General features: G+C 40.5%; 1 protein-coding gene across 2 annotated transcripts; it reads right to left on the reverse strand.

Annotated features, from left to right (window-relative positions):
• Positions 1–1,644: 1,644 nt before the first annotated feature.
• si:ch73-389b16.1 (coiled-coil domain-containing protein 18) lies at positions 1,645–18,002 on the reverse strand. 2 transcript variants are annotated; one of them, XM_062996535.1, is made up of 13 exons: positions 17,796–18,002; positions 15,471–15,591; positions 14,037–14,207; positions 13,831–13,940; positions 13,643–13,750; positions 12,589–12,685; positions 11,183–11,325; positions 10,241–10,437; positions 9,733–9,946; positions 4,983–5,082; positions 3,308–3,436; positions 3,017–3,223; positions 1,645–1,994 (listed from the first exon to the last, which is right to left on the reverse strand). In XM_062996535.1, exons 2-13 carry the CDS (start codon positions 15,483–15,485, stop codon positions 1,803–1,805), a joined length of 1,683 nt encoding a protein of 560 aa, XP_062852605.1. In that variant the 5' UTR covers positions 15,486–15,591; positions 17,796–18,002; the 3' UTR covers positions 1,645–1,802. The 2 variants fall into 2 exon arrangements, with proteins under 2 accessions (XP_062852605.1, XP_062852606.1); XM_062996536.1 differs by having other exon boundaries at positions 10,274–10,437; positions 17,796–18,001.
• Between the last annotated feature and the right edge of the window lie 743 nt (positions 18,003–18,745).

Consider the following 18,745-nt stretch of genomic DNA (forward strand, 5'->3'; position numbering starts at 1 on the left):
GGTCTGAGCAAAATCCAGTAGATGCATAGATTCAAATGTTAGAGGAGCATTTCTTAAATATAGTGATTGTAAGGTAAACTATGAAAACACTAAACAATTTTTACTTTATGGGGGAGTCATGTTTGCATTAAGGAATGGAGAATATGTATAAATGTGATTGGTTTAGGGAACAAAGTTTTTTTCTTCCCAGGTGGATGATAAAATATAATTGCTTTAAACAAGCCGTTCAGACTATTTCATTTTACTTTCTTTTTCAGGTAACCTATTTGAAACAATAAGAACAAAACATAATATTGACCAGTGTACCTTTAAGTTAGATGCCAGTGCCCAGGTGGTGCAGTGGGATATTCCGCTAGCACACCAGCACAGAGTTTCTGAACTCCTCCGGTCGAAACTCGGTGTTGCCACTGGTCGGCTGGGCGCCGTCTGGCGGGCATAATTGTCAGTGCCTGCAGCAGATACTAAAAGGCCACCGTATCTGCAGGGTGGGGGCCGGACTATGTGTGGGTGGGTGGGTCTTCATTCGCTTTGTAAGGACCCTGATTGGCGGAAGAGACGCCTGTGCAGAATGCAGGGGCGAGAAGAGAAGGGCTGTACACGTGTCGGAAGAGGCGTACAGCGACGTGCTCTCCTCGAATGCAATCTGGTATCTCTCAGCAGCAGAAGACAAAATTGAGTGCGTTAAATCGGGAGGAAAATGGGGAGAAAATGCATTAAAAAAGAAGTTAGATGCCAACTGTGATCCAGGCTGTATCATTCATTATGAGTGCCCAAACCTGTATGGACATCCCTGCAGTCATGTAAAACCTAAATGAAAACTAGGGAACCAAGTCTGTCTTAATATCCTTATGGTCAGTACTATTAATGGTAACATAGCATATGACTAGTATCATATTGCAAGAAAAAGATGCTTCTTTTTTGCACAGCAGCCTTTAAGCTCATGGTATTAAAAAGCTTGATTGACTGTTGACAGTACTGTATGTCCTGGCCTTGACAGGAGACCACTGTTCTATGTTCTGATGAGTGCAGTCAAACCTTTCTTATTTATCTAGGAACAAAGAGTCACAGGCTATAGTTAAGCATAATCGCTAAACTGGGCACTACACCACTGTGGAGTTTTCAAACTAGCAAGTTAAAATTACAGCATAGCCACTGTAGGTTGAAGGGAGAGAGAGAGAGAGCTTGGTAATTTAGTAAAGTGTTGTAATATACATTTTCAAGAGAAGGGGCTTGTTCCTAGCCTTACTATTTAAAAAACTGGCCTTATAATCCTCCAGACTAATACGCAGCAACAATACTTCTCTGTTGTCATGACATGATGCAAACACATCCCCAAGTGCTTTAGAACTTGGGTTTCACTTTAATACAGGTAGTCGCATTTCTTGATGGTTAACTAATCTTGTGCAACATCTGGCTGCTAATCACTACAAAATAGTTTTAAAGGAGGTTGCACTTGTTTGCAATAGAGTTGAACGAGGAAGCAAATTCTTTAACTGTATTTGGTATTTTATTTGCTGCTGACAGGCTACAGCATTTGCATAACATTTAGTGTGTAACATTTGTAAAGGATTTAGCTAAAAGCGCAGGCTTCCCTAAAACATACGTGTGTGTTGCCCCCTGACATCAAAACAAATACCAGGAATAAATAATGAAAGCAGCAAGGTTTTATTTATAATAGAAAGTTCAATACCTAAGTGACTGAGGCTCTGAGAATGAATCAGGAGTATCTTCACTGTTAGTGATTAAGAATCTCAGGCTGGATTTGTATTTGGTGCCTGCCTGCTTCTGTAGGGTCAGTGGAGTCACGGTGTTGTGTATTGGTTTGGTCTGGTGTACTGGTCCACTCTAAGAACGGAGCTTTTGATTCCCTCTGGGGTTGTTCGTGTAACGTTGAAAAGGTCAGATCTGATGTCTGAGCTTGGAGTATTGAACTGAAGCTTTGTGGATCTTTCTATACTGGACAGCCTCGTCTTTAGACGTGTGATTTCTGACTCCTGGAGGAAGAGGATAAAGAGGATAGTAACCATCACTGATTATTTCCAGTACTAGTATGTGAGGTTGTGTCTCCTATGAGCTGATGCCGTTCTCATGAGTTGACCGTAAGAAGTTTCACATGTTCTCCCTGTGACTGTGCTAGCTTCCATCAGGTAATTCAGTTTCCCCTTCTTCCACTTTTCCATGGATGGGCTGTCTAAATTGCACCCTAGGTTTTAGTGAGTATGTTAAAGAGTGTGTTTTACCCTTTAATGGACTGGCACCCTGTTCAAGGGATATTTCTACCACACACCCAGTGTTTCCAGTTGGCATCATGTTGGACTGGAAATAAACAGTAAAAATGAATAAATAAATTTTAAAAGCTTAATAAAAATCAAGACAACTTTTGGGTTTATATTTCGATTACACACTAGTCTATCATATACTTTATAGCCAAAAGTATGTGGACCCCCCCTTCTTATGATTGATTTTTAGTGATTCAGTCACACCAGTTGCTAAAGCTACTAGCTAAATTTAATTATCTAAAAAAAAAACATGCTTTCAACTTTGTAGCAGCGGCTTAAAAATGAATCTTTCCGGTTCTAATATAATTAAGTGCCTGTGCACAAAGCTATATAGACAGGTTTGGAACTCCAGTGGCCTGTCCAAAACCCTGACCTCAACCTCAATGAAGAGAGGTTTAATTCAAATAAGGCCTTCATGCCCAACATGAGTGCATGCTCTTTCAATAAAATGGGCACAAATATCAACATACACACTCCAAAATCTTGTAAAAAAGTCTTGCCAAAAGAGATCAATAACCCGTGATCAATAAACAATAGTATGTTTTGTGGATAGCAGGTTCAACCCTATTAAAGACCTTTGAAATGATCTGGAACGGTAAATTCCCACAGACACTATCTAAGCCTTTCCCAAAAAGTGGAGGCTGTTTTAGTTGGAGAGTAAAAGGGAGGGCATCATATGGTATTGGAATAAAATGTACTTGTGGCCATGCAGTGTATTAGGTAGCGTAAATCCTGACCTTCACCAGCAGAGCCTCACTGGTGTACTGAAGCAACTGCTCATGCTCACGCAGATCATCCAGCAGGGCGGCGCTCTTATTGTAGGCCTGCTCCAGTTGAGCTCTGCTGCACTGCAGCTCCTCACTCAAATGACCTTGATGAGAAGCATTCGCCACATGATCCGACACCTTCAGAACCTCAGCACGGGTCTCCTGAATAGCACAGAACTGATACACATTCCACAGGTTACACAGAGCATGAAGAGCACTGTTTATGCACACCCACACAAGAGCATGTGTGGACATGCCTACCATTGCCTGGTGCTGTGTCTGGAGTGTGTGGAGTTCCTGAGTGAGGGTAGAAACAGTGCTCTGCAGTTGGGACTCCTCATTTTGGGCTTTCTCCTGAAGTCTCTCCTCTACAAGCTTAATCATGCTCTCCTACAACATAATTTTAAACATACAGTACTTGGAGAAAACAATTTGAATCTGCAGTATACAACTTTACATACAAGTATACAAGTATCATGATTTAGAGACGTTTCATGTAGGAATACAGCACTGTAAAAAGTAATTGCCACCTTGTTTCAGTCATATGGGACAAGGGTAGCCCAGTGGGTTTTGGGCTATCAAACAGAAGGTTGGGGGTTTCAATCCCATCTCTGCCACAGGTGGGCCCTCAAGCAAGGCCCTTAACCTTCTTGGTTCCAGGGGTGCTGTACAATGGCTGAACCTGCGCTCTGCCCCAGCTTCCAAGACATTTCATTGTACTGTACACATGTACATGTACATATGACATATAAAAGCAATCTGTCCGCCCTAGTTTATTATTACACTGGATGATGTAAAATCATTAAACATACAATGATGTTACAGAAAGGTGATCTTTAACACAAAAAATTTGACATAAAACAAGGGGGGGGGGGATATTTATTTGGGCATGTTTGATGTTTGACATTTGATGAAATACAACAAGGCTCTTGAGTGAATGGGCACAGATTCCCACAGACCTACTTCAAAGTCTTGTGAGACACCTTTCTATAAAAGTGGATGTTGTAGCTCAAAAGATCACATAAATGTCACTCTATTTTACTACTATTTGTTTTTTAAATGAAATGTCCAACACACTCATGGTCAGGTGTCCAAATACTTTTGGCCATATAGTGTATTTGCAGTAGAAGAACAACAAGCTTGTGCATGACCTGGGCAGAAACAGAGAAAAGGTTACATTCTGCTGTTTTAGCAGAGCCAGGAGTAACAAGCCTGCAAAACCTGTTCCAGTCAGCAAAAACCTTTTCATTGTGGAGTTTACCTGCCATGTTAAATACAATGGCTTAGTAGTGTAGTTAAACAAAAATGCTAATAGCATAATTTATTAAAGAAAAAAGATATACAGTGTTACACCTACCCCAAATATAGACAGTTGGCCTGTACAGAAGCATTATTATGAATAAGAAGAGCTTAAAAGCTTCACACAAACTTCCTTAATATCTACATTCTCATGTCATTACACAATGAGTTCTGTTATCTTGCCTCCTATGTAAAGGCTTTTCACAAGATTTTGGCTGTGGGTGTGCCAGTGGGAATTTGTGCATTTGTCAGGTCAGGCACCCATGTTGGAAGAAGATCTGGCTTCCACTCGGCCTTCCAATTCATCCCAAAGATGTTTAATAGTATTGTTTAGTGTGCTCGAGTGGCGCAGCGGTCTGTTATGCTAGCCCGCCACCTCTGAGATCTGGGTTCTTCGCAGACATTACTGGCTGCTGGCCGGGGTGACAAGGAGTTTAATCAAAAGAGCATTTGTGATGTCAGGTACTTAGGTTGGTTCGAGAAGGCCTGGCTCACAACTAATATTCCAATGAACCCAAAGATATTTAGGGTGGAGGTCAGTAACATAACATAATTTGTTATTAAGTAATGTAGGACATGTTCCTAGACTTCTGGACCTCTGAGTATGTAAAACAAAAATGTGCGTGTTTATTGGAACCTCTTGTGCTGTTTGCTGAAGCCTGTTCTCTCTTTCTTTGATCGCCTCATCTTTGTCCTTAACCTCTTTTCTCAACAGCTCCACCTGTCCTCTTGTTTCCCTTTTAGCGGAATAAAACAAAAAAGACCCTGAGACTGTGAGATCAATCACACAAGGAAGACTGGTCAGAGTTTGTTTAGCCTTTATGAAAACACACTTAACACAAACATAAGATCAGCAAGTACAAATCCAATATCTTCTAGCACATGGGGGTCTCAACCCTAATAACCGAAACAATGGTCAAAAGCAGCTGTTGCAGGCCACACACACATATACAGTACCTGGAACTGTATACATTAATCTTTACCAACTGCTTCGTCCTGGTCATAGATGGTCCATCAACATTTAAATCACACTCACATGAACTCAAACACATTGAGGCACAATTCAGAGAAGGGCAATTTGAGGCATTTGTAGTTCAGCGGTTACGGTACTGATCTAGTGATCAAAATGTTGCTGGTCCAACCCACCATTGACAAGTTCCTACCATTAAGCCCCTGAAAAACAGCCCTTAACTCTTAAGTGGTTGCACCGCATTCGACAGAATTGTAAGTCAGTTTGGATAGGGGTCTGCTGAATGCCATAACTGTAATAGAATAGATTTTTTTACATTTTAATCGAGTACTGTGGAAAGATTGCAACCCGAGAGCTTCTCCACATCAGAGCTTTATGGACAATGCAGATAAATAACTTTGATCTTTGTTGCAAGTTCTTTGTTTCACATTTGTGTACACAGTCTGTGTAGTGCCTCCTAGCAAAACATACATTTCATTATTTCATTTGCTGCTTTATCCTGGTCAGGGTCACGGGGTGTCTGGCACCACACAGAAACACTGGGTACAATGCAGATAGGCAAAACAAATACAGAGATACAGAGATTTTCAACACTGTACCTACTGTCAGACATAGTGGGTGTTTTATACCTTAATGCTGTTTTGCAGCTAGAGTGATAAGGTGCATTGTAGAAAGTGGAATAATGATGAAGGAATATTATTTTTAAACTCTTGAATTTTGGCTGCTCCCGTATTTAGGGGTCACCACAGTGGATCGTTCTTATAGTTTTTACATCGGATGCCATTTCTGATGCAACCCTCCTTACTTTATCCGGCCTTGGGACTCCCAGTGATTAGGTTGCTACCTCCTCCCTTCCCCACTGGGTTGCAGAGGGTCCATGTTTCAGAATCACTGGGCACAATGCAGTAACACACTCCTCGGGCCTCGGGCCTAAAACCCCCTACCCAATCCAGCATAAATTATTTAGATAAAATGCAGATTAAAACCTATTTACACTTGTTTGCTAAAACAGCTAAATCCAGTAACTGGGAGGAGGGTGTCTACATACTTTCCACCATATAGTCTATTTTTAGAGTAGGAAAAGTTTTACCAGTTAAACTTGAATTTACTGTTGCGCCACCTGAGTGCCCTACTTATTTCTTAAAAAGAAACACTACTGCCTGTACAGTAAATTAAGAACCGTGTTAAAAACTGATTAAATAATAATACAATTATTTTACATTAATTTCATATTAATAATAAAATAAGCTGATATTTGCATTCACATGCCTTTCACACAAAGCCACTTCCAATTTTAAAGGAATACATTCCAAGCAAATGAAGGTTAATCTTGTCTAGATCCCCAACACTGGTGACTTGGCAGTAGGAGGCTTTGAACCAGCAACCTTCTAACTAATTTAGTACCTCAACTTCTAAGCAAGCACTGCCTCACTTTTATAAATGATATTTAAGAAAAGCATGTGATGCCATTCTGATAAACTGTTGTTGCATTGTAAACAGCCGTGTGTGTGTAGGTGGGTGGTCACTTGTACACTGACTCTTTTCATGAAGGAAAACTGTATTTGTAGGGCATCATGCTTTTTTGAGCAGCTCTGGTCTCTCAACTGAGTGTTGCACCAGAATCTAGTGGAACATTTTGGCTTAAAGGTGGGTAAGAAGAACACATTTGAATTTTTAAACCTGATCACACCACACAGAGATGGAGCTCAAACTAGGAGGGATAGTGTGCTTGTAAAATATGTCTGCAGCTAGCATGATGGAATGATAACAGTGTCGAAACATACAATGGAAAAAAGTATTCAGACTCCTTGACAATTTGCACACTTTATTCTATGTGGATTTGATTTAAATGGAAATAATTGAAATTTTTACCATCAGTCTACACTCAATCACCCAGAATGACAAAGTGAGAATGTTTTTAGATTGTTTTAAAATATGTAGAGACAGATATATAGATACTTTATTTATCCCAAGGGAAATTATTGCGTAGTATGAGTAATACGTAATAAGTATACATGTATTAAGATTTAAAAATTAAATCACTTGTTTACAGATGTATTTAGGCCCCCTCAGTGCTGTGATACTCCAAATTGTCATCAATTGCATCCTGTTTGTTTGAATTATCCTTAAAATGTGTCCATATGCATCAACCGGACTCCACCTGTTGCTTTCTGAACCGTTTGAAAAGGCACACTTGAGTCTATAAGGTCCAAAACCAGGCCATGAAGTCCAGAGAAGTAGCAGTGGATCAAATTGTAAGGTATGGATCAGGGTAGGGATTCAGAACCATATCTAAGGTCTTCGGTATTTGCAGAACCACAGTAGCCTCAATAATTGTGAAATAAGAGAAGTTTGGAACAACCTACAGTGTATCACAAAAGTGAGTACACCCCTCACATTTCTGCAGATATTTAAGTATATCTTTTCATGGGACAACACTGACAAAATGACACTTTAACACAATGAAAAGTAGTCTGTGTGCAGCTTATATAACAGTGTAAATTTATTCTTCCCTCAAAATAACTCAATATACAGCCATTAATGTCTAAACCACCGGCAACAAAAGTGAGTACACCCCTAAGAGACTACACCCCTAAATGTCCAAATTGAGCACTGCTTGTCATTTTCCCTGCAAAATATCATGATTTGTTAGTGTTACTAGGTCTCAGGTGTGCATAGGGAGCAGGTGTGTTCAATTTAGTAGTACAGCTCTCACACTCTCTCATACTGGTCACTGAAAGTTCCAACATGGCACCTCATGGCAAAGAACTCTCTGAGGATCTTAAAAGACGAATTGTTGCGCTACATGAAGATGGCCAAGGCTACAAGAAGATTGCCAACACCCTGAAACTGAGCTGCAGCACAGTGGCCAAGATCCTCCAGCGTTTTAAAAGAGCAGGGTCCACTCAGAACAGACCTCGCGTTGGTCGTCCAAAGAAACTGAGTGCACGTGCTCAGCGTCACATCCAACTGCTGTCTTTGAAAGATAGGCGCAGGAGTGCTGTCAGCATTGCTGCAGAGATTGAAAAGGTGGGGGGTCAGCCTGTCAGTGCTCAGACCATACGCCGCACACTACATCAAATTGGTCTGCATGGCTGTCACCCCAGAAGAAAGCCTCTTCTGAAGTCTCTACACAAGAAAGCCCGCAAACAGTTTGCTGAAGACATGTCAACAAAGGACATGGATTACTGGAACCATGTCCTATGGTCTGATGAGACCAAGATTAATTTGTTTGGTTCAGATGGTCTCAAGCATGTGTGGCGGCAATCAGGTGAGGAGTACAAAGATAAGTGTGTCATGCCTACAGTCAAGCATGGTGGTGGGAATGCCATGGTCTGGGGCTGCATGAGTGCAGCAGGTGTTGGGGAGTTACATTTCATTGAGGGACACATTAACTCCAATATGTACTGTGAAATACTGAAGCAGAGCATGATCCCCTCCCTCCGGAAACTGGGTCACAGGGCAGTGTTCCAGCATGATAATGACCCCAAACACACCTCTAAGACGACCACTGCTTTATTGAAGAGGCTGAGGGTAAAGGTGATGGACTGGCCAAGCATGTCTCCAGACCTAAACCCAATAGAACATCTTTGGGGCATCCTCAAGCGGAAGGTGGAGGAGCGCAAAGTCTCGAATATCCGCCAGCTCCGTGATGTCGTCATGGAGGAGTGGAAAAGCATTCCAGTGGCAACCTGTGAAGCTCTGGTAAACTCCATGCCCAGGAGAGTTAAGGCAGTTCTGGGAAATAATGGTGGCCACACAAAATATTGACACTTCAGGAACTTTCACTAAGGGGTGTACTCACTTTTGTTGCCGGTGGTTTAGACATTAATGGCTGTATATTGAGTTATTTTGAGGGAAGAATAAATTTACACTGTTATATAAGCTGCACACAGACTACTTTTCATTGTGTCAAAGTGTCATTTTGTCAGTGTTGTCCCATGAAAAGATATACTTAAATATCTGCAGAAATGTGAGGGGCGTACTCACTTTCGTGATACACTGTATATCTAAACCCATTTCTAAACAGAGAGAATCATCTGGTCACTGAAGACCTACGAAAGTCCTGTGCAGAAAGAGATGCAAGAAAGAAAATACACTCTGTTAATGCAGCTGGTCAGTGCAACACACAAAGATCAGATCTGCAGGTCCACTGAGGATAAAACAACGTCCCACAACAAAAGTAAGTGCACTCCAGAACACCAAGGCCTGAAAACAGGAGATTTTGAAAGCCATGGGTGCCATCGTAGTTCATTTTCAAGCATTTGACACAAAGCGTTTAAGAAAACTCCCAAAAAGTGGAAAAAAGACACAGCTGGAGGATGAAAATTTGACATTTACAGTCATTGTCACACAGGTGGCAGGCAGGTGAGGTGTCACCTGTTTAGAAGATCAGCAACAGGTTTGCTGGTCTCACCTGAGCTCGGAGGTCAGTTTCTCCATGGCTGCTTGACGCTCCTCTGCTTTCTGCTGGGAGCGGCGCAACACGTCTCTGAGTGCCTGCAGATGGTCCAGCGTATCCACCAGCTCGCCTCGCACCGTCTTCATCTGACTCTCCAGCAGCTGAGTGCGGTGCAGAGAGTTACGCCGCTCCCGCTTACTGCGCTGCACCTTTTCCTCCAGCTCAGATACTGAGGGAAAAAATAGAAGAAAACCAAGCGACTTGTGAACATAATGTTAAATATTTTGTAATAATAAGTGAATAATGATTGTGATGATCATTAGAAACAGTAAGATATAGACAAAAGTACTGGGACACCCCTTCTAATTTAAAATGTGTGTTTTCAGCCACATCAGTTGCTAACAGGTGTAATTAATCAATTATATAAAGGAAATGTTTTTTGCTCCCATTTAAAATAATAAACTGTAAACCACTGAGCAAACATCTTAATGCACACATCAGAAAGAAAAGCTGTGATACAGACCCATGGTGTCCCCGCAAGCCTCTTTTTCCATACCCATCTCGTTTTTCTTCTCCAGCATGCCTTTGGTCTCCTGCAGCATCTTCTCCATCTGAGCCAGCTGGGATGCTTTAGCTCCGCTGGCCCTGCGGATCTTCAGCAGCTCCCTCTCCTTTTCGCTCAGCTCACCTCTGTACTTGTTCATTTCCTCCTGTAGCCGGCTGCACCACCAATAGCAGCACACGCACACACACATGTAACACACACTTCTGTACTAAGAACTGTGCGAGGACGCCAGCCAATATACTCAACGGAAAAACACAAATACTGGCAGACAGAAAGTGTGGACAAAATAAGAACAGCAAGTGATGACACAATTATCGAAATGTTAGTGGAGCACACTTTTTTTGCACACTGCCCGACATCCTCCCTACCTCTTCTTCTGAGTAAAAAGAGGAGAACTGGGTCTTTATATACCTCCAACCCATCCCAAAAAATAGATAACACAGTGTTCTAGTGATCATGAGATGTGCCTCATAACAGTCCTCAAGCTAACTGGCCTTACAAACCCTTACATTCATCGAGAATACAGAACACTCCTACTAACAAGGGTCTGTATTACACTTGCTACTGTTTTGGCACAGCAAACTGTTCTCCAGCTCTCAGGTTCAAATCTCAGGTCAGCTATTGGCCGTCCAGGCCCTTGAACTGGCCATCTTGAACTGGTTATTACTAGTCCAGTAGCATAACCGCTGAGCTACCACTGCTTTGTCATGTAAATTCCATCACCCAGAGCGAGGCTCGAACTTGCACTATAGTGCTTCAAAGACCAATGCTCCAATGACTGCGTTAAACTACAAAGTCACACCTCAGTAAAATGTGCAGAAAGGCAAGGAGTCTGAGGACTTTCTAAATCCACTGTGTATATTTGTAAAGGAATAGGACAGCGTGTCTGATTTGTCTTACGTGACAGAGCTGCAGGGTTTAGCTCTGTGTCTCGGGTGTATCTGGACGTCCTGTTTAGCCTCCAGAACTCTCTGTTCTGTTTTCTTCAGCTCTCTGGAAGCTGAGCCCTTTTCATCCTCAAGCTGTTTCTCCAACTGGGTCACCTGAGCAGCACAGGAATACAAAATATATTCTGAGAAGGAACATCACATGTGCTGTGAGATGTTTTTAAAACACTGCCTTAGGTGTAAAAAGCTGCTGCTGAGAACAGTGTAATGTTTTGTCACATGTTTTAAGTTTTTGGGCTTCTTCATCCCGCTTGACCTAATTTAACCCAATGCATGCTCTAACTTAAAAACAACATTTGTTATTAATTATTACTACGATACAAATCAACTGATTGGACTGCTTAATTTGAGTTTCTGTCAGACCCTCATGGAGTCTATTTCTGACAGTTTCAGAAACATACAGACCCGTAGCCCACTGGAGATCATTTTGAAGGGCTTTGGCAGTGCTCCTTCTGTTGCTCCTCACATAAAGGAGCAGATATCAGTCCTGCTGTTGGGTTGATGCCTTTGTAACAGCCTGTGTCCTGGTTTCTCCTTCATGCTTTTAAGTCAGAAGTTGGACATGAACCACTGACAGGTTGTGCAACCAAGAACCATTGATCCCAGAGGACATGAAGTGTGGCGTCTGGCTCAGACCAACAACAGATCTGTGGTTCAGTTTTCAGATAATTTCACACAGAGCATCAAACCCTTCTGTATAATCACACAGTGCCCATGCTGATTAATATCCAGTGTCAAAAGCACCTTAATGTGCAGGCAGGCATTAGAACTGGACATCAGAGCAAGGAAAGAAGGCGGACTAGTCCTATAAATCCTGTTTACTCCAAGATCATGGGGACAGTGGGGTATGTGTACATGGTTTACCTGTGGAAGAGATGCACCAGGATGCACTGTACGATGACCCACCTCGAAACATACAGAGCTTGAAGAACCTGCTGTTAATGACCTGTTACCAGACACCACAGCATGTTCTTCTTCAGCCAGAATGTGTGGAATGTCCAGCAGGGGGAGGAACTAAACATGGGAAAAGCACAAAGGTGTGCACAATCTGGCTCTGGAGGGTCAGGGTCCAGCACAGTCTATTCAGTGAACAGCTCTTTCACACAGATCTTATGTGATCAAGTGTTTTTAAGCACAATTTTTATTGCACTTAGAAGCATTTAGGTATCACTAGACCTGAAAAAAGTGGTAGCAATGGTTTCGATGTACTGTACATTAGTGGAGTTTGCTTAGTGGTGCAGAGTACCCCAAAAGGAACAGCTAAGAGGTAAAGCCATCTTCTGTTCATAAGTTCACTGACAAATTTAAGTCAATGGCCTATTTTTTCAGCACCATCACCCCCCTGGTCTCCACCTCTACCTTATTTAGATGCATCTTCAGATCTGCTTCCGGTTGATCTGTCTTATTTACTTTAGCGATCAGATCCTGCACATGCTCTGCGTCTTTCTGTAACTGGCTAAAAGATACAGAGAAAATGTATTTAGAAGGATCTTGTAAATCATGCATGTGCCAGTTCTACGAAACTAAGAAGTTTGTTCTGTTCATCCCTGCCTTGTTCTTATAAAGTACTTTAATCCTAATGCAAACTTTTCTTTGGTCAAGACCCAGTGTGCATCAGTTCAGATATAAACAACTATGATGACATTAAAATAGCTCCAAATATTCCCAATCTAGTGTAAAGATAGTTGTAATTAAGTTTCAGTGTACTTCAAATAGTCATGCTAGCCCACTACCACTAAGATCTGGGTTAAAATCTCAGTGGTGCTATCAGCCTATTGGGAGTCTACACAGACATGATTGGAATGTCTGTAATGGAGGGTGGCTGAACAGCCTAGCCAGTGGAAGGTGAATTTGTCATTGCCAGTTTCGAGCCTGGACAAAAATGAGGGTTGCAAAGGGAATCGGGTGTAAAAAACTGTGCCAAATCAAATAAAGCAAACTTAGGTTGATTACACAGCCAATTATATGTGTGATAATGACGCCTACACAAGATCAAAGTCAACCGAGTTGTCCGTTTTCACTGAGAATACATAGGAAGTACACAGTATGTGCCAGTACGTGCAAGAATTCTCTGCGTTGCCAAAGTGATAAGGTACCAGTCTCTTTTCTAGTGTAACTCATATAAAATCAAAGTTATTTTTGTATTGACTGATGTTTTTATTTTAAACACTCTGGAGGCTGACTGCTGCTGTTGGATGGCAGGAGGAAACTAAAAGGTCCTATTTTGCATATTCACAAATATTACTGAATTCTGTATTGAATAAGGTAATAATACAAAAAAGGTTCATATACATATTTTACTAGCAATCCAAAGTACACAAAACTGTTACTTTAACTGCAAACATTTTCTAATCAAACACAATTTCAAAGATAGCGATAACTGCTAATCTAACAAACACATTATGGTGAGCACCTGATACTTTGGCAGGTCTGTTTATCCAGCTCCTCCTTTAGCTGCTTCACCTCTTTATTCCTCATGGCAAGAACTTCTTGAGTCTCTTTCAGCTTTTTACCAACATCTCTGTAATATAAAACACAAGTGTTCATAAAAAGAAACTTACTAGACAATTTACATTAGAATGAAAGCTTTGCTTTCCTAACCTGTGTGAAATTCGCATAGTCTGCAGCTCTGCCTTGAGATGTGCCAACTCCTCCTTCATCTGCGACATGCTGGAGGTTTTGGATCCAACCATGGATACCAAAACAGACACCTAAATAGCAAAAAAGGTGCTATAAATTAATATAAATGTATATTAAAAAATCCAAAGGCAGAACAGATTCATAACACATTCTGATGTAGGAAGTACTTTGGTTTTGGAGCTAGCCAACTCAAGCTGCAGAGTCTCTAGCTCGTTTATAAGCTTTCTGTTCTCCAGGATGAGTGAGGCTTTCTCCTGCTCTGCGGTGCTCAGGATTCTCCTCAGCTGAGCATTTTTTATCTCTAATTCCTGAGCGGAAAAGGTTTGAGCTTGAAGTGCCTAAAGAGTAATAATAAAAAAAAAATGACATGAAGTGCAACAGTTCCCATTCCAGTGGTTGTGTATGAAATGGTATACTCTATATACTACCTAAACATACTAAAGTAAAACATACTAAAAACATAAAGAGGTACTCAGTACTTCATTCAACAACATTCACAGCATTTAGCGAACGCTCTTATCCAGAGTTATTAAAAGTATTTATATCATTTTGCAATGACTCAGACATCAAGGCAAGTATCTGCTGTAAAAATTCCCAGTGACTTTGAGATGCAAAAGAGAACTGGTTTAAATATGAACAAACAGTCTAAGAATGCTATCCAGGTAAAACCCTGTTAGAAATAGCCTGTGCAGGAAAAACATCAACTACAAGCCAGGTATTTTTATTCAACACTGGTGCCTGAACCCACAAATTCTTGCATGACTCAATGGGCACAGATTTGCACAGACACAATTAATTAAAAGCCTTATCGGAAGATTTAAGGATGTTGAGGCCCACATGTGTGAAATGGGACACCCATCAAGCTTATGTCCACATACTTTTGCCCATGTAGTAAACATGTCTTCCCTGAGTCATGAAAAGAAGATCAGGTCTTAGCATACTTGAGGCTTAAAAGGTACGAGTTTAGGTGGGGGCTGGTCCATTTTTGTCTTTGCAGGCAATGCTGGTTGGAAAGAACCAGAGATACTGAAGAAAGCCCATGCGGATAATAACAAAAAATACAAATCTTACCACAGACAGTAAGTAGAGGGAGAGAATCAAAACCAGGTCCCTGGGACCCATGTGCTATACCCCGTATGCCAGTCAGCACTGCTTGAGTAAATTGAAAACCAGATGAGAACTAAATTCTGAATCAGTTGTGGAGGGTCTGAAGGTACCCATGTGATACTAGAGAACTGCAGTGGTCCAGTCTTGACATGATGAAAGGCAACATGCACCTGAGTGGCTTCTATAAAGAGAAATGGTCCAAAACCTTCTGATGGCACAATATTCAAGTCAGATTTTAAAAATGCAGGTAAAGCCTATCCTTTTTCCCCAATGCAACACTGTTAGTTTCATTAATAAATGTAAAATATATGTTGCATACTGCACACTACTGTTTAATAAATAATTTGTAAAGTGTGTGATTACAAATAATATTTTTTAAATGTTTCTGCTATAAAGGGCGCAATTTGCAGATAAATTTTTCCTGAATGTATATTCCTATGCGCTGGAAACGATAACCACTGAAAGTCCAAAGAACCTCAACATTGAACGATCACCTGTTTAGCTTCCATGGTTTCTCTGGATAAGGAAAGGTTATATACTGCAACACACTGTGATCAGCAGTCATGTCATGTATGCTAGAAGTTTTGAATAATCCTGGTTAAAGATGTTGAGTCCCTGAATACAAAAGAAATTCAATTACTTAAGTTAAAAATGTTTTATGTTTACTATATGGCAAAGTATAAAATGTAGTAAAACTCAAACTCTTATATTTGTAAGAGATATTTTAATCACTAAGGTTGAATGGAAATTATTATCCGGCCATATAGGGTATGACTTAGTTATTTATTAGGATTTTAACGTCATGTTTTACACACTTTGGTTACATTCATGACAGGACAGGTAGTTACTGGTTACACAAGATTCATCAGTTCAGGAGTTTAATGTCAAACACAGTCATGGACAACTTTGTATCTCCAATTGACCTCACTTGCATGTTTCTGGAATGGGGGAGGAAACCGGAGCTCCCGGAGGAAACCCACGCAGACACGGGGAGAACATGCAAACTCCACACAGAAAGGACCCGGACTGCTCCACCTGGGAATCGAACCCAGGACCTTCTTGCTGTGAGGTGCTGACAGTGCTACCCACTAAGCCACCGTGTCGCCCTCCGGCCATATAGGGTATGAAGGCTTTAATTTAATTGATAGAAGACTGAACTGTTTATGGATTGAACCTTAACAACTTAGTTACATGGTTTTAAACCTCTATCGACACCCATGTGGGCTACAATCTGTCTATTGTCTTTTAAACCCTTATCAACACCCATAGGGGCTACAGTTCATTTTCAGCATCCTCATTTTTGAAAACCAAACTATGGACACTTTATATTTAGGTATTAATTGGTTTACTACCTCTGTAATATGACACAGGATTAGTTGATGTTAAATTCCTTATGTACTAAATTATATTTGTCTTGTATTTAATTTTGTTTGGAGGACTGACTCTATTACTGTAAATGTGACAAATGTACAAAAAAGAAAGGGGACCCAGCACTTTTACAACACTGTATCTGTAAAGTGCAGTAACCTGTAAATATTTCGTTTCTAAACTTGCAAATTAATCGTGATTATTGTTTGAGTCATTATTGTGCAGCCTTAACATTTACACTGATCAGCCATAACATTAAAACCACCTCCTTGTTTCCACACTCACTGTCCATTTTATCAGCTCCACTTACCATATAGAAGCACTTTGTAGTTCTACAATTACTGACTGTAGTCCATCTGTTCCGCTGCATGCTTTGTTAGCCCCCTTTCATACTGTTCTTCAATGGTCAGGACTCTTCCAGGACCACTACAGAGCAGGTATTATTTGGGTGATGGATCATTCTCAGCACTGCAGTAACACAGACATGGTGGTGGTGTGTTAGTGTGTGTTGTGCTGGTATGAGTGGATCAGACACAGCAGCACTGCTGGAGTTTTTAATCACCCCACTGTCCCTGCTGGACTGAGAATAGTCCACCAACCAAAAATATCCAGCCAACAGCATCCTATGACCACTGATGAAGGTCTAGAAGATGACCAACTCAAACAGCAGCAATAGATGAGCGATCGTCTCTGACTTTACATCTACAAGGTGGACCAACTAGGTAGGAGTGTCTAATAGAGTGGACAGTGAGTGGACACGGTATTTAAAAACTCGAGCAGTGCTGCTGTGTCTGATCCACTCATACCAGCACAACACACACTAACACACCACCACCATGTCAGTGTCACTGCAGTGCTGAGAATGATCCACCACCTAAATAATACCTGCTCTGTGGTGGTCCTGACCATTGAAGAACAGGGTGAAAGGGGGCTAAAAAAGTATGTAGAGAAACAGATGGACTACAGTCAGTAATTGTAGAACTACAAAGTGCTCCTATATGGTAAGTGGAGCTGATAAAATGGACAGTGAGTGTAGAAACAAGGAGGTGGTCATAATGTTATGCCTAATCGGTGTGTGTCCAACATTATTTTGATTTGAAACATTTAGTTTATACTCTAGCCAGTAAAAATACGTAGGTGTGCGATAGACATTGAAGATATAAGCACAACACGCTTAGTATTTTATTTATTTTATAATTTTAAAATAAAAAATTAAGTGCATGATTTACATTTTTTTTTTAGTTTTATGCTTAAACAATTTCACTTAGCAAACTAGCCAACTGTTCAACGTGCTTTACTCGTTAACTAATATTCATTTATATTTCCCCACTTTTTTTTACTTCGCGTACTGTTTGACTTTTATTGTGTATAAATGTAAAATAAAGCATTTATAACATTTAAAAGTGTATTTATTCGAAATAACTACGTTAGTTAAGCTAACAGTTACTTACAGGACGATGTTCTGTAGTCTGGACAGCCAACCTCAGCTGGTGTCAGTTAAAAACACAAGAAGGCTTTTCAATAAATAAATAAATAAACGTATTTTTCTTTAAAACTTTAAAATGAAAACTTTAATGGCTAACTACTAAACTGAATATTTACAGGAGTAAATTTTAAGGTTCTTATTTGCTGTACAGAAGCTAACGGTGCGTCTGAATGGCAGAGCTGCTTTCCAGTGAACCTAAATATCTATTCAGTTTGTTTAAATATATATATATATATATATATATATATATATATATATATGCATATATATATTTATATATATATGTATATATATATATATATATATATATATATATATATATATATATATATATGTATATATATATATATATATATACAGTGTATCACAAAAGTGAGTACACCCCTCACATTTCTGCCAATATTTCATTATATCTTTTCATGGGACAACACTATAGACATGAAACTTGGATATAACTTAGAGTAGTCAGTGTACAGCTTGTATAGCAGTGTAGATTTACTGTCTTCTGAAAATAACTCAACACACAGCCATTAATGTCTAAATAGCTGGCAACATAAGTGAGTACACCCCACAGTGAACATGTCCAAATTGTGCCCAAATGTGTCGTTGTCCCTCCCTGGTGTCATGTGTCAAGGTCCCAGGTGTAAATGGGGAGCAGGGCTGTTAAATTTGGTGTTTTGGGTACAATTCTCTCATACTGGCCACTGGATATTCAACATGGCACCTCATGGCAAAGAACTCTCTGAGGATGTGAGAAATAGAATTGTTGCTCTCCACAAAGATGGCCTGGGCTATAAGAAGATTGCTAACACCCTGAAACTGAGCTACAGCATGGTGGCCAAGGTCATACAGCGGTTTTCCAGGACAGGTTCCACTCGGAACAGGCTTCGCCAGGGTCGACCAAAAAAGTTGAGT

The sequence above is a fragment of the Trichomycterus rosablanca genome, chromosome 6 (assembly GCF_030014385.1).
Source record: "Trichomycterus rosablanca isolate fTriRos1 chromosome 6, fTriRos1.hap1, whole genome shotgun sequence".
In the NCBI taxonomy this organism is placed as follows: domain Eukaryota; kingdom Metazoa; phylum Chordata; class Actinopteri; order Siluriformes; family Trichomycteridae; genus Trichomycterus; species Trichomycterus rosablanca.